This window comes from Sylvia atricapilla, chromosome Z, assembly GCF_009819655.1.
Source record: "Sylvia atricapilla isolate bSylAtr1 chromosome Z, bSylAtr1.pri, whole genome shotgun sequence".
Lineage (NCBI taxonomy): Eukaryota > Metazoa > Chordata > Aves > Passeriformes > Sylviidae > Sylvia > Sylvia atricapilla.
Genome location: NC_089174.1, coordinates 76,292,064 through 76,310,017, shown reverse-complemented (window position 1 = coordinate 76,310,017; position 17,954 = coordinate 76,292,064). Strand labels below are relative to the sequence as shown.

Genomic DNA, 17,954 nt, shown 5'->3' with positions numbered 1-17,954 from the left:
AGAAGACACACTTCCCACTTGCTTAGTATGTCTGGGTTAAGCATTAGCCAGCCAGTTATGCACCTACACAAAATTAGAAACAAGCTACTGTATGAATATGGAATAGCAGAGTTCTCAATTTTTATGGCTGCCCACTCACAACTACTCAAGAACTAATGCAATTATACAGAAAGGGTTAAGAATTTTAAATCTCGTAATTATGGATTATTTTAGTAAGTGCAAGTAAGTATACAGTAGCCCAACAAATGCTTATCAAAAGTCACCATGGTAAGAACTAACCACTTCCCTTGTGAGAGCCAGCTTCATCCCCTCCCAGTTATAAAAACATGCCATTATTTGAACATGGAAAGGGAGTAACAGTGCTAGACCCATATTGTCTCATTTCCTATTTCCTTTTAAGCATCAAAATGCAGGTCTTTTCACAATGAGAATCAGAAATGCAATGAAGCATACATTGGGCCTTCAGGAGATAAAGTCAAATCTTGGTTCTCTAAAATGAACTTAAGGGGGCAAAAAGAGCAAGTTCTAGAGAGCTTTTCCACCTTCCACTCCCAAAGTGATTATAAAGAAACACGAGGAAAGATTGGACAGACTGACAGTTAACTAAAATGCCAAAACCTGGCCCACTGAAAACTTTGCATAATTATTTGTGGTTTCAAGCAAAAAACAGTAGTTTAAAAAATGTTAATAGCACAAAATCCATTCTGTACTTCCACTAAATCAGAAATTTTTGTCATCATGTCTGATGCACAAATATTTTGAGACCTGGAGGCAATGGTGTATTCTCAGCCTGAGACTAACTGACAATCCTTAATGAAAAGAAGAGTCTGTCCTTCCGAAGGCAGCAGCTCCCGTAACACGAGCTGTGTTCTCCCCACAGAGGGGAGACAGAACACACCTGGTCTTAAGTAGTATAACCAGTAGAGCTCTTTTGCACAGATAACATGTCACACCTCAGAAAATGTATAGTATAGTGTATATATATATATATATTAGTATAACTATGTATAGTATATATTATGCAGTATAAATCAGTCATCCATCTGGTTTTAACTTTGTTCAATCCAGTTTGCCTACTTACTAGTTGTGCAAATCAGAGCTTTAGCACTTTTGGCTCTATGACCAGAGAAATTTAGTGCAGCTTTTGTACCAATGTTAAACACAAAATGTAAATTTGCTGAGTAGTCTTTCACCTCATAAACATTAATGGAACAGGCCTGAATTATTTCCCAATAAGCTAGATGAAACAAACTGAGTTTTTTTAAAGTCTTACAGCTCAGTAAGTGTGGCTATTTATAGCTAAAGGTCCTAGGTATGTTAATGAAACAGTTCAGTCTTACTTTTGATCACTTTCACCATATATCATTTGAATCCGGGTTTAATCATGACAAACCCATGTGCACCAAAGCACTATATGCAAAAGCAACTTAAGCATCCTAACTGAAACACACATTTCAATGTAGAGATTCTGTTACAGCCAGGAGGTCTTTCAGTCTGTAGCACACACTACACAACCAGATGTTGCACCCTTCTTTTTCCTCCCTAAATTCTACAGAGGTACACAGTGCCAAAGGCAGTCCAGCTTTCTAATTTTACAAATCCTGGAACAAGTTTTATGTAGCTGAGTGCCACAAGGTGCAGACAACTTACCTAGCTGGTGTGAGTACAACAGGTAGGGTAGCTTCATCCTGCTGTCAGCTGCTACACAGAGCTGATGAGCAGAGAAAGGTCACTCAGGACATGACAGAGTCACATGTAACTCCAAGGTGGGCATAATGGTAAATTCAGGTGCTGATTTTCCTCTGAAGTGGAATTTAGGTTTCGAACAAAACTCACACTAGTTAGTCATGCACCTAGTGAAAATGCCTTGCTTTACTTCAGGCTAAGGTACCAACATTACAAATACGATAGATACACATGAATGTGAACACTTGCTCACAAAGAACACCAATAAAGCCTAATAAGGCCCCACCACTGTTTAAGGTTTTACTAGAGGCTCACTCAAAAGATTAAAACCTGAGTTTTTGTCTAACTCCTAGTTATTTATGGCTATTTAGGTATCAACTACTTATGCACATGCAAGTACATAAATACAGTAAAATACTAATGCATACAGCTAAACTGCTTTCTGGGAAAAAATACTTTCAAAAATTATTGTCAAATAAGAAAAAGTGAAAGACCTATTTTGATGAAGCCCCTATGGAACTCTGTCTACATGATAGAAACTAGCAGATTTCCTACTAGTTCCCCTTGCTAGTTCCTCAAACAATCCACCCAGTAGGCTGAAAGGAAGCCAAAAATCTAAAAGTTCTGGCTGTGCTCTCCCCTGCAGTCTTGATTCCCAGGGTTTACAAGTGGCTTGCCCTGGCACTGGACCTATATTCTCATTTGCAGTCAATTTTTAAAATAAAGGAATGCAATTCATATGTCGCTGATTTCAAAATGTCAAAGCAATTCTCCTTCTCCACTTGGCTTTGCTGGGCATCTTCACTAGCCAGCAGCAGAACTGTAAAATGTTGCCACAAACGTGCAACTCTGAGCAGGTCAGAACAAGCAAACAGTAGAGCATACTAATTTACTGCAGAGACACCAGGGAGAATTAAATACTTCAGCACATTTACCAAGACAAGATGGTTTAACATTGTACCTGAACATGCTGGAACTTAACTGCATGCTTAAAAGACAAATCTGACAATACAGTAGCGTGTGTTCTGCTTACCATACACACACTTAACTTTTCATAAAGACCTAATCTACACTTCAGAATTTTCAATATAAATAACAATTCAAGATCAAGTATAACTGTACTTCAAATGAGTTTAGAAAGATGAACAATAAGCAGTTCATTAGTTTACTACCATGAATTAAGGCTTGGTTAAGATACTATTTGCCCTGAAAAACGCTAGTTTTCACAAAGGTTTGTGACCTTATAGTAAACTGTATCCCAAAGAGCAACAGCCAAGGAAAGTTACTGTCATGTTTTATTTGGAACAGACAGTAAACATTTGAATGAGATGTCATCAAGACCTTTTTCATGGACATGGCAATGTTCACATCAAACCTTTCCAATTTATTTTTTTTTTCTCAGAATGGGAAGTCCCTCTTCTACTGTAGAAAAGAGACAGGATTTGCAGGAGTGTCTAGGAGTCTGCAATCCTGACTTTTCTCCTTTTGTGGAATAAAAAAACCCATCAGACTCGAGAAATTTCTTTCTGCCTAAAATAATGAGCATTTCAGGTACAGGGAACACTTCACTTTTTTTTTTTTTTTTAAAGCCTTTTTCATATTTTTCTATTCCTAAAAGAGGTCAACTTGGACCCCACTGACCTATACAAGAATAAAACATTATTTTCAGAATTTAATCATTTGCTACCAGCAAACAGCAGAAATGAGAGACAACAGTAACCACACAAAACAGAGGATGCTGGCATGCAGCGTAAGCCAAATGCAATGACCAGGCACGAATATCCCAAGTCGAACACTTTGCCAATCTATAACTTTCCTCACTGAACCTTCTACTGAGTGCATCAGTGTACATTGGTTTACAATGCTGAACATGTCCTTATATGAAAACACAACTTTGAAAAGATATCTTATTTTAATCCAAAATATTTATTATGTTATATGTGGCCTCTTACACAAAGGGCACTTCAGGTCTTGCACGTTTGCCTTCAGAGTGAGAGAAACAAGCAGATCAAACTCTTCCACATTGGTTTGTCACAAGGCATTTCTAAAACAACCCTGAAGGCCACCTGCATTGCTCTCTGCCATAGCTGTGCATGGCTTAAGGTGTCGCCTTTCACGCTTTTTTTGTCCACAAGGCTGGAGGGGAGGTGGAGTGGGAGCTTCTTCTCCCTCTTCTTGTACTACTGCCTTAAAGCAAATATGAATAATTTGCCTGTCTTTAAGACTTCTTTTCCATATCGCCCCTGCTCTTACTCCTAAAAGCCTCTGGGAAGGGTAAGAAACATACAGTTGCAACTCAGAGTGAATTCTTCTCAAGGAACAAACTCTAGCTCTTAGCTAATTTTAGGAAGATGTTTGAGGAAGCGTGTAAACAAGACTGTGTGGAGCAGAAGGTACGAGTCACAGCCCTAGCCCTAACCTTGCAGGTTCAAAGAGAAGCAAAGTATCCTGGTTACTGTGACCCCTGCCAGAAACCAGGACCCCACCCCTGCCAGGCAGATAGAGAAGAGCTTGGCTGTGTTTACTGGGCATTATAGAAATAGTTTCACACCATGGAAATCTATTAGAAACCCCCAAGCCCTCGCATATTCTACAGGCTGGAGCATTCAATTTGCCTGCAGAGATTCAGGAGACCTACGGTAATAAGCTGTTCATTACAAATCAATGCAGAATTTACAGTTAAAACCCCCCAAAAAACCACTGTTGATTCTATCTTTACAAGAGAGGCCCTTTTTCTGGATCTATATGGAGGCATACACTGAATTATCTTTCTAAAAATAAACTATGCATATTAGTACAGTTTTAAGAATAACTCCGTCCAGCTCCACACAACTAAAAAACTAACTCTTCACACTTCCATTTCAAGTATGAACAGTTGAAAGAACTTTACCCAATACAGAAGCCACGCCCTATGTTTTTATTTATATTAATAATCTAACAAATCATTATGCAATACAGATCCTTAATACGGAAGATCTTTTCCAAGTTTTTAAGAATACATTAACACTGTCTCAGCAAGCTTCCAGGTAATCAAAACTGCAATAATTTCTTACATTAGGCAAAGAAATCTGTAATCGTAGCCTAGACTTCTGCTAGAGGCATTTCTTTTAGTGAATAACAAACATTTCAGTCTTTATTTATGGAAAGATTTAAGACTAATATAGATCTAATGCTTAAGTTAAATACGCAACTAGAGAAAAAAGATTGAAAAGACCGGACCTGGCAACTCCACTGTCTAGAACCACAGTGGTTTTAGAAAGAAGTTGTTTATTTAACAAAAAAAAAAAAAAAAAAAAAGGTAAAATATTGATAAACAGAGAAACGGTCACTGGCTCACACAAGATTTTTTCAAACTAGATACTCAGCAACCAGAAATTAAAAGTACTGTCATAATTCAAAACAATCAGATATTGTCTTAGCCATGGTAGTAAACAAACACTACCCTGCTAGACTGTCTTAATCTGACAAACTCAATAAACTGTACGTGAACTGCAAACTGGATGTCACTGCAAGTTTCACCACACCTTCAGCAGATATTACATTTTTGTATACATCTCCAAATTGCAGAGATCTACATATTATCTGAAGGTGAAATATCATCTACTGAACTTAGAAGCCTCACTTTTAAAGAATACTAAGAATACTAAAATAATATTGTGCAGACATTTTATCTGCAGTAGAGTGGAGGTAACACTAAACCAATTTGCATAAAAAAAACCCAAAACTATTTCTGGATTGTTATGACTACTTAGGGTAAGGGTTTTTTCCCTTCAGCATTTTAAATATTTAGACTAACCTCTTTCGGCATACGAAAGGACCAGTCCTGGATGAGAACATGACAGTTATACAGGACTGCAAAAATCATCAAGGTGTAAGACAGTATTTCAGAGAAATAACTACCAAAATGAAACACAGATATGCTCACCTTTGAGGGTGAACTATCAGCTCCCAAAAGTACCTGATCATCACTGCTGACAGCTGAGTAAGAACTCATTTCAGTTTGCTCAAAAGGCAAGATGACTGGAGGCTCAAGAAGGGAAGAGCCTCAGGAAGCAAGATGTCAGAGGTGGTCAGATGTCAGTGAGGTCAAGCAGATGCCAACTCACTTCCACGCACTCTATTTCCGCCCTTCCACAGTGACCCTGGGTAAGTTGCAAAGAGCTGCAGTGCCAGAGTAGAGTGAAATCTATTGATGGGAATGTAACTAGGAAAAAACTGAAGTTGTCCAGCATAATAATCATATTAGTAGTCATTTAACTACCAATTAGAATACTAGGACAAGAGAAATAAGAATAGACAGTATTATGCTATATTTCCATGAATGATTTGAATAGTTGACACTTCAGAGACACAAATGAAATATACAGAGACAGTGTGAAACAAAGGTAGACTGACTTCCAATTACAGTTTAATCTCAGAAATAGGAATACTCCATTACTTTCTAAGTTTAAAGAAAAAACACACATTTTGCAAATATCTTAATATCTTTAATCATCACATGCTGAACACTATCAAACAACTGGATATAATAAAAGAGAAGGAGTGATGCCTCTATCACCTTTTATAAGGATAATTTGAAAACTCTTTCATCGATTTCCAAACAGAAGGTAAACCACTTCCAATTTCAAATTGCTCATAAGTAGCAAGTAAATAGAACTGCTGTGTTTTAGAACATTTTACAGCCAAGATCCAACAAAACCGATCTTCTAAAGCACACCAAGAAACAAACAACTGCAACAAAATAAAGTAGACAAACTCTGAAAACTCAACAAAAACAAAACCCCCAAAACCTACATGCCAAGAAACAGACCAAAAAAACCCCCCAAAACACCAAAATCCCACAAACCCCTCCCCCTTCAACCAAACCACCCCAACCCCCCCCCTCAAAACTCCAAACATACAGGAAAAAAATAGTCAAGACACCTCAGCACCAACCAGAATTCTCCAGTTCTACTTATGCAGTGTCGTGAGACTGGAAAGCGGAAGCAACCCTGCAGGCAATACACTCATCCTCCGGGTAAAGATAAAAGGGAGGGTAGCAACAGAAAGCAACTCTCCACTTCACCACATTCTCTAGTCACACAGAGACAAGTAATGAAGCCCTTTAAAAGGCTTTCTGTCCACTCTGCCTAAGCAAAAGAATGAACTGTAATTCTAGAGCTTTAAGTGAGAGCACAGCAGATAAAAAGTAAATTAAGATGACCCTCGGGTCTCTGCATAGAATCCTCTGAGAACACTCAGATTAGCCTTAGAAACTCAGAACTCAAACCAGATCCGTCCTCTTATCACCACTTCTGCTGAAAACTAGCTTTACAAGTTTGTTTAAAAACGGCTACATGGTAACATATAATTTGTATTTTAAACAAGCCTAAGCCAAGTTTCATCAATACTGGAAGCCCAGTGAAAGCCAACAGAAGCATTCCCACACTCATTCCACCCCCAGATGCTCGTATCTACTCTGCCTCATGCTCCTTCTGCAGCAACATAATCTCTGCCACAGCTGTACCATTACTTTTGGAAGTGTTAGCACACTAAAGGTCTTGTGAAGTTCAAATCCATCGTACAGAAGGAAAAACTGCTCTTCAAATCTTGTACTCTACATGTTCAGCCTTTGGGTAAGACACGACTGCACATGGTCTATACACAGGTATTGCACTGAGCAGGACTTAGACTCAACTGAGTGACAGTAGAGACTGAACCTTTAGTATCACTAAATCCAACGAGACAGAAAGCTCCAGATTAGTTAGTTACAATCTATTTACTTTGCACAGGAACAAAGAAACTGCCATACCACATCAGACCATTTACGCAGAACCCTACCACTTGCAATAACTAAGAGTGATAAAATCAGACATGGTAGGGGGTGACCCTCTTCCAAAAGTACTCCCAAGCCACAGAGCACAGAAGAGGTAGAAAGGCAATCTTCTCTCACTGCAGTATCCACTCAAACTGTCAGCAGAAAATTTGGTGGCTTATTTACACAGATGGTTATAAACATTAGAGACTTGGATAAAATACAAGGTTATATTTTACCTTAGCTGGGAATAGCCAAGATCAATAATAAGGTGGGTTTTTTGGTTTTTTTTGGTTTTTTTTTTTTTTTTTTTTTTTTACCTTAGCTCATTCTGACAGGAACAGAGAAAGTCAGCATTTCAGTGACCGAAAAATCATTGGCCATGCCGTGTGGTCACTGTAGGTGCTCTCTCTTAGTTCCCACCCCAACTCCCAGTGCTCTGCTACAAGCATTCATGTCCTCCTTTGAAAGTCATCAAAGGTGCTACAAACTGATAAACAGAGCTCAAACTGATGAGCTTTTACTAGTACACTTGTACATACAGACCAAACTTCAGTTTTACACTGTAACTTTGGTGTCTCTAGCATGTATCTGGCACATGCCTTTTCAAACACTTAATTTTCATGGAAGTCACAAAGCATGTGGCTACCACACACAAAAGAGGTTAACAGCACCATTTCCTTTCCTTTCCTTTTTAAAAAAACCTGATTACATATGGCAACATAAACTAATGCTGTACTTGGGGAAGTAAGAAGGTATCTACACCAACTGGAGACACAAACATCACTTTAAGGTCTGGATGTTTTAAAACCATATGTTAAGCTCACAGAGAAGGACGTGCAGTTTACCTCCACGAATTTCCCTCATGCTACAAGAAATCACACTACAGTTAGCACTGAATTCACTATTTGGACCTTGTTATAAACAAAATAATATATTGACAGTAAGCAATAGTCATGGGATAAGAGAACTGAAGTGCTTTGTCATGTTGGAGACGCAGTTCCTAGGAAAACATGTCCCTTCTTCTCTTACAGTGATATAAGAGAAGTGATATATATTTCCCTGCTTTTAGTGAAAATATTCACTCAACTCCCTGACAAGCAGACTGCTTGACAGCTTAAAGGAAAAAAAAGTAATATTTACATCCATAATTCAACAGCAGTCAGTTTCCCTTCTCAGCTTCATTTTGAGGCTCAGGAAGGTCTTAAAGTGTAAACAGAAACAGAGAATCTATTTAAAAGGAACTGTAATACCAAAGAGACTGATAGGGGGACTTTGGAGCAAGCACAGTATCTTCTAACTAACAGTAGATCCTTACAGGAAAGTACAACTAACTGTATTCAAGGTGTCTCCATAAACATTATTTAAATTATGCCTTTCAGTTTGCCTCTAAATAAATATCTGGGTAACAGCTGTCCAGGCAAACTTAAGGCATATACTGTTACTCACATATAAATTAGCCTCTCTCGTCCAGCTAAACAAGTCAGTATTAAAATAAGGGCAGATAGATGTTTTAAATTTTTTGAACAGCTTGGTAAACTACTACTCGGTCTAATATCCATATATTGGTAACACAGCACACAGAATTAAAAAGATACTCTACATGAGCATTTATAGCGTATTTCTGAAGGACAATCATTATTAAAGTTGTCATGTATTTTCAACTGCACTTTATAAACTCAAATAAATTAATAAACTCAAAGTAGACTCACTGAAATGTTGAAGAGAAAAGCATCTGGCATTCAGTATTTTCTATTATTTATTAACATTCCTAGTCAAATAACACAAAGCACTTACAAGTATTTTAACTGGTATATACACTCAGGACACTGATTTGCCCAATTCAGGTACTTAAAGGCAAGCAAAACTGTCTGTGTGAACAGGAAAAAAAATTCCACAGCTGCTTCGTCATTGCTGCTGTGGGACCAGTTACCAAGGATGGACGCACCGTTTCAGCACTGATGTGATACACACTGACCTTCCCGCACCTCTAATGTCAAACCTAAATTTATTTAATCTATTATCAAGCCTTGCTATTACCACGTGACTCAACTGCTTTAAACATATTCTGATACAGATTCTTTTTTTTCCCTTGGAAGACATGAAACTTGATATAACTATATTAGAATATACAGTACATTGTAATTCCATGACTTTATAAAAACAAAGATCGTGCTAAGAGTTTATAAAAGACATGACACTCACTAACATTTGTACATCATTCCCCTTCCCCAAAAGGAACTAGCAAGAATTTACGATTTCCTGCTAATCCTTCTGTAAGTACAGAGCCATTTCTTATCTGCACAACCACACCACAACAAGTATTTTTACACTGCCCTAGGAACAGGCCAAAATCCATCTGAATTGCTGAGAATACATACAAACAGGACATTGGTCTAGAAAACAGCTCTTATTACAGTACTCCCATGGTAATTCAACCTTTAAAAATATTCCTGAGGGTTGACTGACATAAGACACAACTGAAAAAAAACAAGTCATAAGTCCAAACAGGAATTATATTTTTATGAGGTTTAAATTATTAGCCTAACTAAGGCATCACTAAAATAGGGCCCTGGATGTTAACACTAAGTTCTCAAACTATAGAGTCTACATCAGATAAACCTTACAAGAGGATCCAGGTGAAACTGTCACCTTCACACCAAAATTACATGGTCATACTGCAGTGCCTACACACACACACACCGGACCAGTAAGACCCAGAGAGTACATGTTAAAGCTAAAATATGTTCTGAAATACTTAAACTGCTTCACCATGTGCATAAGTTCGCTTTCATCCTGTATACTTCTACACATGCTAAACGGGCAAAATACTGGCAGTTCACAAGAAAATGGACTTCTCAGTTAACAGAGAAAGCAAATATGGGCTGCAAACACCAGGGCGCTGAATATAATCACTGAAACTTATCACCTAGACTAAGCCACGATAAAATTACTTTCTCCTAGAAAACAGGGAGGATATTTATGCTTCAAAGTCTTTCCTTCCGTTACTAGAAGAAATCAGTTCTGCGTTATCGCGAAGCTGCAATCAGAATCTGACCTCGGAAAAGTCCTGGTGTGGCGGAGGGGGGAAGGGGAAAAAAAAAAATAAAATGAAGTCGACTACTCAGTTTTGCAGCAAAGTGCTGGGGCAGCGCCCGGGGAGCACCCAGGGCAGGCGCCCGCCCCAGCCGCCGCCCGCAGCCCGGCCCCAGCCCCGCGGGCAGCACCGCGCTCGCTCGCCCCGAGCCCCAATGGCTGCTGACACATCCGGCCCCGGCCGCGCCACCGCCCCGAGCTCACACTTCAAAGCCTTTCGGGACTCCGGCAGAAGTCAAACACAAACGCACCCCGCAGCCAGACGGGCCCGCCCCCAGCGGCTCCGCTCCCGCGCAGCCCCGCACCGCTGACAGCTGCGGCCGCCGGGCCAGCCCGGCCCGGCCGTGCCCCTCCCTCAGCCCCGTACCAGGTGCCCCGGGGGAAGGTGGGCAGCGGGGCGAACTCTGCCCGCCGCGCCCCGGCGCTGCGCTCCGCGGCAGCTCCCGCCGCCCCCGCATCCGCCGCCGGCCCGCGGCAGGGGCGAACGGGGCTCCGGAGCCCGCCCCGAGCCCCGTCCGCGGGAACGGCCCCGACGCCGCCGCTGTCACTCAGCGCCCGCCGGGACCGACCCTTGCCCGCCCCTCCGGCCGCCGGCGCCCCTCACCTCGCGGCGGGGGACGGCTCCATCCTCCGTTCGGCGGTGGGGTCCGTCCCCGCCGGGCTCCCCGCCGGCAGCGGCTCCGGGAGCTCGGCACAGCGGCTGGGGGAGGCAGCCGGGCTGGCGGGACTGGAGCGCGGCGGCCCGGGCAGATAGTGGAGCAGCAGCGTCTCGGGGGGCTCCGGCGAGGAGGAGGAGGAAGAGGAGGAGGCGGCCGGGGCGGCGGCGAGGAAGAGGGGCGCCTCCGGCAGCCGGTCCAGCTCCACGCTCCGCACTTTGCGCAGCTGCTTCCGTCTCCAGTCAGAGCGCTGTTCCCGGCAGCCGCCGCCGCCCGCCTCACGCAAGAGCCCCCCGCCGCTCCCGGCGACGCTCCCCGCCACCGCGCCGCCCTTCAGGCTCCCGCAGGCGGCGGCGGCGGCTGCCTCCGCGCCGCCGCCCGAGGATAATCCCGATGACGAGGCGCGATCCCCCGCCGCCGCCGCCATTTTCTCTGTCGGGTCACATCGGGCTCCCGAGCACCGGGGGCCGCCGGCGGACAGCGCGCTGCGCAAACGGCGCCGCCTGCGCAAACGGCGTAGGGCGGGGGCGGACGGCGAGCGCGGATTGGCGGCGGTGGGCGCCGGGGGCGGGGCCCGCGCCCGTAGGTGCCGTGGGGCCGCGCCCCGTCCGCCCCCGCGCAGGTGTCGGGGCGGGGAGCGAGCCGGGCGGGAGCCGTGGCCGCTGCTCCGCGGGCCGGGGCCGGGGCCGGGGCACGTCCCTGCGGCCGAGCCGAACCCGGGAGCCGGTGGAGGCGCCAAGCGGGGAGCGCAGCCCCGCCTCCACGCGGCCCTCCCCATGTGCGGGCGAGCGCCGGAGGCTCCGGTGGCCCCCGGGCGGTGTACGGCCGGCCAGGCGGGCTGGGCTCCCCCGTGTGAGGCGCGGAGAAGCCTTTCCCGGGTCTCGGAGCGCTCCCAGGTCGCACTCTCGTAACCTGAGCCTGTCCTCCCCTCAGCATTTCCCTGGCAGCCGGCGAGGGGCCGGGAGGAGCGGAGTGCCCGCGGTGCCTTCGCTGCGTGCAGCCGAGGAATCGCCTCTCCAAAGTGCCCCAGCTCACCTGGTCGTCCCGCTCTGGAGTTAGTAGGAAATTAAATGCACATCCTCGCTCGTAGCCTCGGCGCGTCCCCCTCAGGGCTGCTCTCAGTTGGCCGGCGCCGCTGCCCGCGTCCTCAGGTACTTCTCCATGTCTGTGCAGGACGGAGCAGCGTTAATGTCGGAGCACAGCCGTCTCTGCCATGTGTGCGCAGGAATGCACATGTAGATGAGATTATAGCCTGCCACGCACACCTACCGCTGCGGCTGTTTCCTGAGAGACTGCCAGGGAGAAGAAAGGCAGGAGGCATCACATGACCAGAACCTTGGGGAGGTTCAAGTAAATTTTCTACTTGTCGAGAGTTTCACTCGACCACATTGGGGTGGTTTTGCTTTTTGATCTGAGGTGAGAAAAGGAAAATTAAATATTGCTATGCATATAAGGTTGTTTTCAGGATGGTGTGATTTTTAGATACAGTAGAAATCACACAGTTCAAAGCACTTAAGCTGAGTGTTTCAAGCTTGTTTCTCAGAATTTGGTAGGTACCCAAGTGTAACATTAACTAAGCATCTCAACAATGATTATTAGTATGGTCAGTTTCCTGGAATCAGTGATTTGAGCTGAAGCACTAGCTGAGTGAGAATTACCTTCTAACAGGAGCAGATTCTTTCTTGCCTTACATATATGATCAGAGGCTGACCTAAATGTAGGGTCTTTGCTGGAGGACGTGATGAGCAGATAGGAAGAGGTTTTTCCTTCTAGACAAAAGCCTGAGGATACCCGTCATACTCCGTATACTTGTGGAATAATATGAGTAGGTAAGGCCTTGAGATCACACTGAGTGGATTATTTAGGTGGTCTGTGAAGATGCCACTCTACAACCGTCCTTGTGCTGGTTTTTCAGTGAAGGATGCTGTGAAAAAATCAGTTGCATTCATTGTCATCTTGCAAGTGTGGTTTCTTTGGGATAAGCTGACCACCTAATATTCTCTTGTAATGTACAATTCAAGGATTAAATTAATTCTGAGTTTCATAAAAGTATCATTTCATACTTGATTACAGCCTCTGCTGTAAATTAGAGACATTTTTCTGGAAGATTCCTGGACCAAGACATACTGACAAATGAGAATATTACTCATGGGAATAAGATAACAAAGGGTCTGCTTTGTAGACACAGCAAGAAATTAGTTGCATGCAAATCACTGCACTATTATATCTCTTCAACTATTCCTCTCTGCCATAAAATCACGTTTACACAAAAAGGAAAGAAAATAGCCTCACAAACCCCTATGCTTTTAAAGACATCTAAACAGAACAAGAAGATTACTTTAGGTATTTTGTAAATATACTCATCGCATGGAAGAGGAATACCCCTTTGAATAGCAATTGGTCAGAATAGAATACAGAGTAGAAAAAGCATTTCTTCAATAAGAGTAAATCTAGGAGGTGAGGGTGCATGCAATGTGTATGACAGTTCTAGGGGATAGCTCTCCCAGAGTGCCAAGACTCCAACAAGGTAAAAGGATACAGGAAATTCGAGGAAAATGTCAGAGTGACAGTGGGGTAATGAGAAATGTGCATGTATACTGAGGTGAAATGCTTTCTGGAAAGCAGCTAAGAACATAAAACATAAAATACAAAAAATAAAATAAACATAAAATACAGGGACAGTGGGAGGCAGCAGTGTAAGAAAGAGCTATAAGGAGACAGGTGCTATCACCACTCCTGTTAAGGCATTACTTTGCCTTTTAAGTAAGGCCAGCACTGTCAAGGTTTTGAGTTACTTTTGGATTAGATGCAAAGAGGAGAACCCTTACTATCTATCATTAAAAAATGCATGGCATGCTTATCATTGTTTATCTCTTGATTATTGGCTGAATTTCAATTGTAATAAATTACATTCTACCTATAACCCTTATATTCGCCTTATTTTTTCAAATGTGTGTTTCTCCACAGTGCCTTGACCAGAGAAGGAAGCACAATGGCTAATAAAACCCACCTTCCATTCCTCACTCCAGAATACTGCCAAGTGCATTGCTGGCATCCAACACAGATTTATGCAGAATATAAAGGCTTTACCACTTTGAAATCAGAAATTGAACATGCTGATTGACATCTGTGTTTTCTCATTCACTCTTAAAATTTTGTTTGAACTTAAATAAATAAGTTGACCTTATTGAAAAAAAAGTACAAAACTTACTCGAGGGCTCTGAAAGATACTCAGTGACCTCTTGCACAGATTATTTCTCAGTCTATTTAAAACTCAGCTCTAGAAGGTAGCATGAGACTTTTAGCAGTTTTCAGTCACAAGTAACGGCACCCAGGGTTTGTTATGAAACAGAGGCCTTTGGCCTCAAATTAGCATCGTGCAATATTTGGAACATCTACTGTTGTACACAAAGAAACTTCTGTTTGGGAACACACTAAGATTTTGCAAGCCAAGTAGTTTCCTTGTTGCACAAAACTTGTAACAGTGTAATGAATAATCGACAATTTTCAACATGCTAGAGATAGGAATCTGCTGTGCCCCTGAATACATAACCTAGGCATCATCATGCACAAACAGAATAAATATGAGAATAATGCAGTCCATAGTTTCTGATCTTGACTAAACATGCAAAAAGTGCTTTAATACTGTGTACAAACTGGATTCTCCCAGTTTTGTTAGCCTGTGTAGAAAGACTTATCCCCACCTTGATCTTCTCTTCATTCTTTCCGTTGTGAGAAAGGCAAAACAAACCTGTTCCTAAGCCAAAATCCTTTCCTGTTTACTCTTCCGTGTAATGGAGAAGTCAAGCAACTAAATGAGGACCAATTTGAGGACCTTTTCATGCTTGTTTCCTACGTCCTACTGAAAATCTGTTTTCTGTAGAAATGCTTTGCCATCTTGCTTGTGCACCATTCTTGCTTATTAGCATAAACAGGTGTACCTTCAGAAGATATTTTCTTCTGGAAAGCAGGATCCCCTATAATTTCTCAGGAGAAAGAACGTCAGGTAAAACTGGAATCTGCTACAGAAAATTGTAGAGGTTTTTCTCATGCACTGGAGTGTCTAGTCTACTGTTACTTATGTGTTTCTTTTCCTAATGTTTTACTTATGCTTTTCTTCATTATTTCAGTGGAAAACATGTTTAAAGATTGTTTTTCCACTAACATTTCAGTCCACACGGAACTGAACTTTTGTTAAAAATGTTTTTTGGATCCATGAAACTGAGGGTGGTGTTTTGACCTAAGTATCAGACACATACTATAGGGAAAGAACTGTACTTAAACCTCCTTGTTCTGACAAAGTAGGTAATAACAGTTTATTGATTATTTTTAAGAACTATTAATGCTGATGCTATTTATAGCACTCCTGCGTTGTCTAGTCACATTCCTTACACTTAACAATTTATTTTGCTGCAGTGTCTACTCATGAACTGGTGAACCTTTTGGTCTATCCACCATATTATCCAATACAAAAAGGTGATCTCTTTCCAAAGAGTTTGCGATTTGAGTGTGAAAGACAAACAGGCAACAGAGCAACCAGCAAGCTAAAGTGTAATCCGTGTACAGTGTATCTGCTGCCTTGATATTTTTATCACTAGTTTGTGCACCTTGCATTAACTACTGAAATCAGTTCAATTTTTTACCTCAGTCTTTAGAATATTGATAGCTTGATAGTCTAACTTTTATATTATTCTTGGCTGTACTACAGAGGATTTTTCTGGCCTTGAATGTCATGATCCTTTCCCTGACTATAACTGTGTAACAAACAGATTTACCTACTTAAGCCATGACACAAAGCTGAGGGATATATTATTGAATTTCAACATGAACCCTTGCTCAAAACAAGTATACTAATGGACTGAGCAAAATCTGTTAAACCTCTTCTCATACATCTCTTACAAAGATCTACCAAAATTATTGCAGACATCAGCTCTTTTTCTTATGTTCTTCCAGACTAGTAAATAGAACAGCATAGTTCTCACCTGTAGGAGCAATTCTGTCTATTGTAAGGACAACTATCTGTTCTCTCTGTGGGGGAAAGCAATTCTACCACTTCAGACTCAGAAAAACACTGATAGCTCAGTTTTTCTTCATCCTGCTCTTACTACTATTACATCTCTTTCAGCCTAGGTGTTTGTTATTCCTTCCATTCTATGGGTCAAAGACACAAATAATTTGTGGCAGTTCTTTCCACTGGAAGCTACAGACTTCCAAATTACAGAGAAAGAGATGTAAGAATTTCGCTTTTACATTTGTCTCAACAGGATGGAAGAAGGACAACTTCCTCACTCCCACTGAAGAAGATCCTGCAGTTACTCTTTTCCTCTGTCTGTTGCTCATCACCCTTGCTCTGCCAGCAGCAGAATCACACAGTGCCAGCTGAAGTTACTAGAGGACAGTAACTTGAAAACAACATAAACATTCAACCACCAGCAAACATTAAAAGCCTTGTTGGTGTATCTCACCATGGCTGTGGGCTGTAAAACAACAGTCTCATGTGATTGATGTATCCAGTACATACCACACAGTCCTTTGGAGCATCCTGTAAAATAAGAGCGGACAAGAGTGACACAATTTGACAGAGACCTCTGGATAACTGCCTTCATGAATAATTGCCAGATGGACAAGGAATTGGCATGAACACTCTCCACATAGTACCCTGCTTGCTTCCTCCAGAGCCAGTGCATATCTGAAAAATCATTACTGGGTGCAGTAATGGCATCCAGCCTGACACATTCGCTCCCTCCTTTTCATTTCTGTTCATCCCACCCTGGCCCTCCAGGCATAATGTCTGTATGCTTCCATTCGTGATGGCTAGCAGTGATGGCAGTGCTGTTCCTCTTCCTAAATCCATCAGGTAGACCTGGCAAGGACCTCACAGCTGTCAGAGGAAATAAAACTCAGCAGCAGCATCCATGCCTAGCTTATCATGTGACCCCTTTATGCCAAGTCTGCCAATTTTCTGACACCATGGTAGAAGTGAATCAAACAGCTATTAGCTGTAACAATGGCAGGGAATCCACAGATCTTAAAAATAGTTCTGGGGTCCTTTATGTCCAAACAGTCAGATCTTTATCATCTCCACCTCTTTTGAAAAGGCCGCATGTCTTTTTCCTTAGGCTTTTAAATCTCTCTTATTCCCTCCAGCAATGTAGTTGGCACAACACTCTTTCATTGCTTGTGTGCCAGTCACAGTCCCTGACAACATTGTTTCCAGAGCCATTTAATCATAGTGTCCAAAGCTATCTTCTAAACTAAACATTTTTAAAAACCGTATGATCTGGACATCACTAGTAGGTGTTTGCCTATCTAATGACAAAGTGTTTTGAACACGGTGTTGCTTCAATGTCTTCTGTGCATATATAAGTAACAGTTCAGGAGTCATGAAACAGTTTCCCAATACGGTTTCTAGAAAGAGAAAATTGTACTGGAGAGTTTTGAGGAAAGTAACCTTTCAGTTCTAGTATTTGTTTGGTATTAAAATCAATTATTTTGTCTTTGTAATTCATGAAAAGCTGGCACCAAAAGAAATAAAATATATTTTTGCAAAACAAATGTCTGACCTTTCTTGACTTCCACTTTACTGATATTAAAAAAAAAAAACAACGTTCTATCTGTTCCACAATATAAGTGTACTTGTTGAATTTGGTTGCTGCTCCTGAGGTTTGTCATTTATAGAGCTCTAGCTGTTCTACATCATGGCTTTCTTTGCTAGACCCAAA

General features: G+C 42.2%; 1 protein-coding gene across 1 annotated transcript in view; it reads right to left on the bottom strand.

Moving 5' to 3' along the window:
* MAP3K1 (mitogen-activated protein kinase kinase kinase 1) overlaps positions 1 to 11,664 on the bottom strand; it is a 57,872-nt gene extending 46,208 nt beyond the window's left edge. Inside the window, exon 1 of the mRNA XM_066339276.1 lies at positions 11,181 to 11,664. Coding sequence (XP_066195373.1) covers positions 11,181 to 11,659 — 479 coding nt within the window. The 5' untranslated portion in view covers positions 11,660 to 11,664. The remainder of the gene's footprint in view (positions 1 to 11,180) is intronic.
* Positions 11,665 to 17,954: the final 6,290 nt, after the last annotated feature.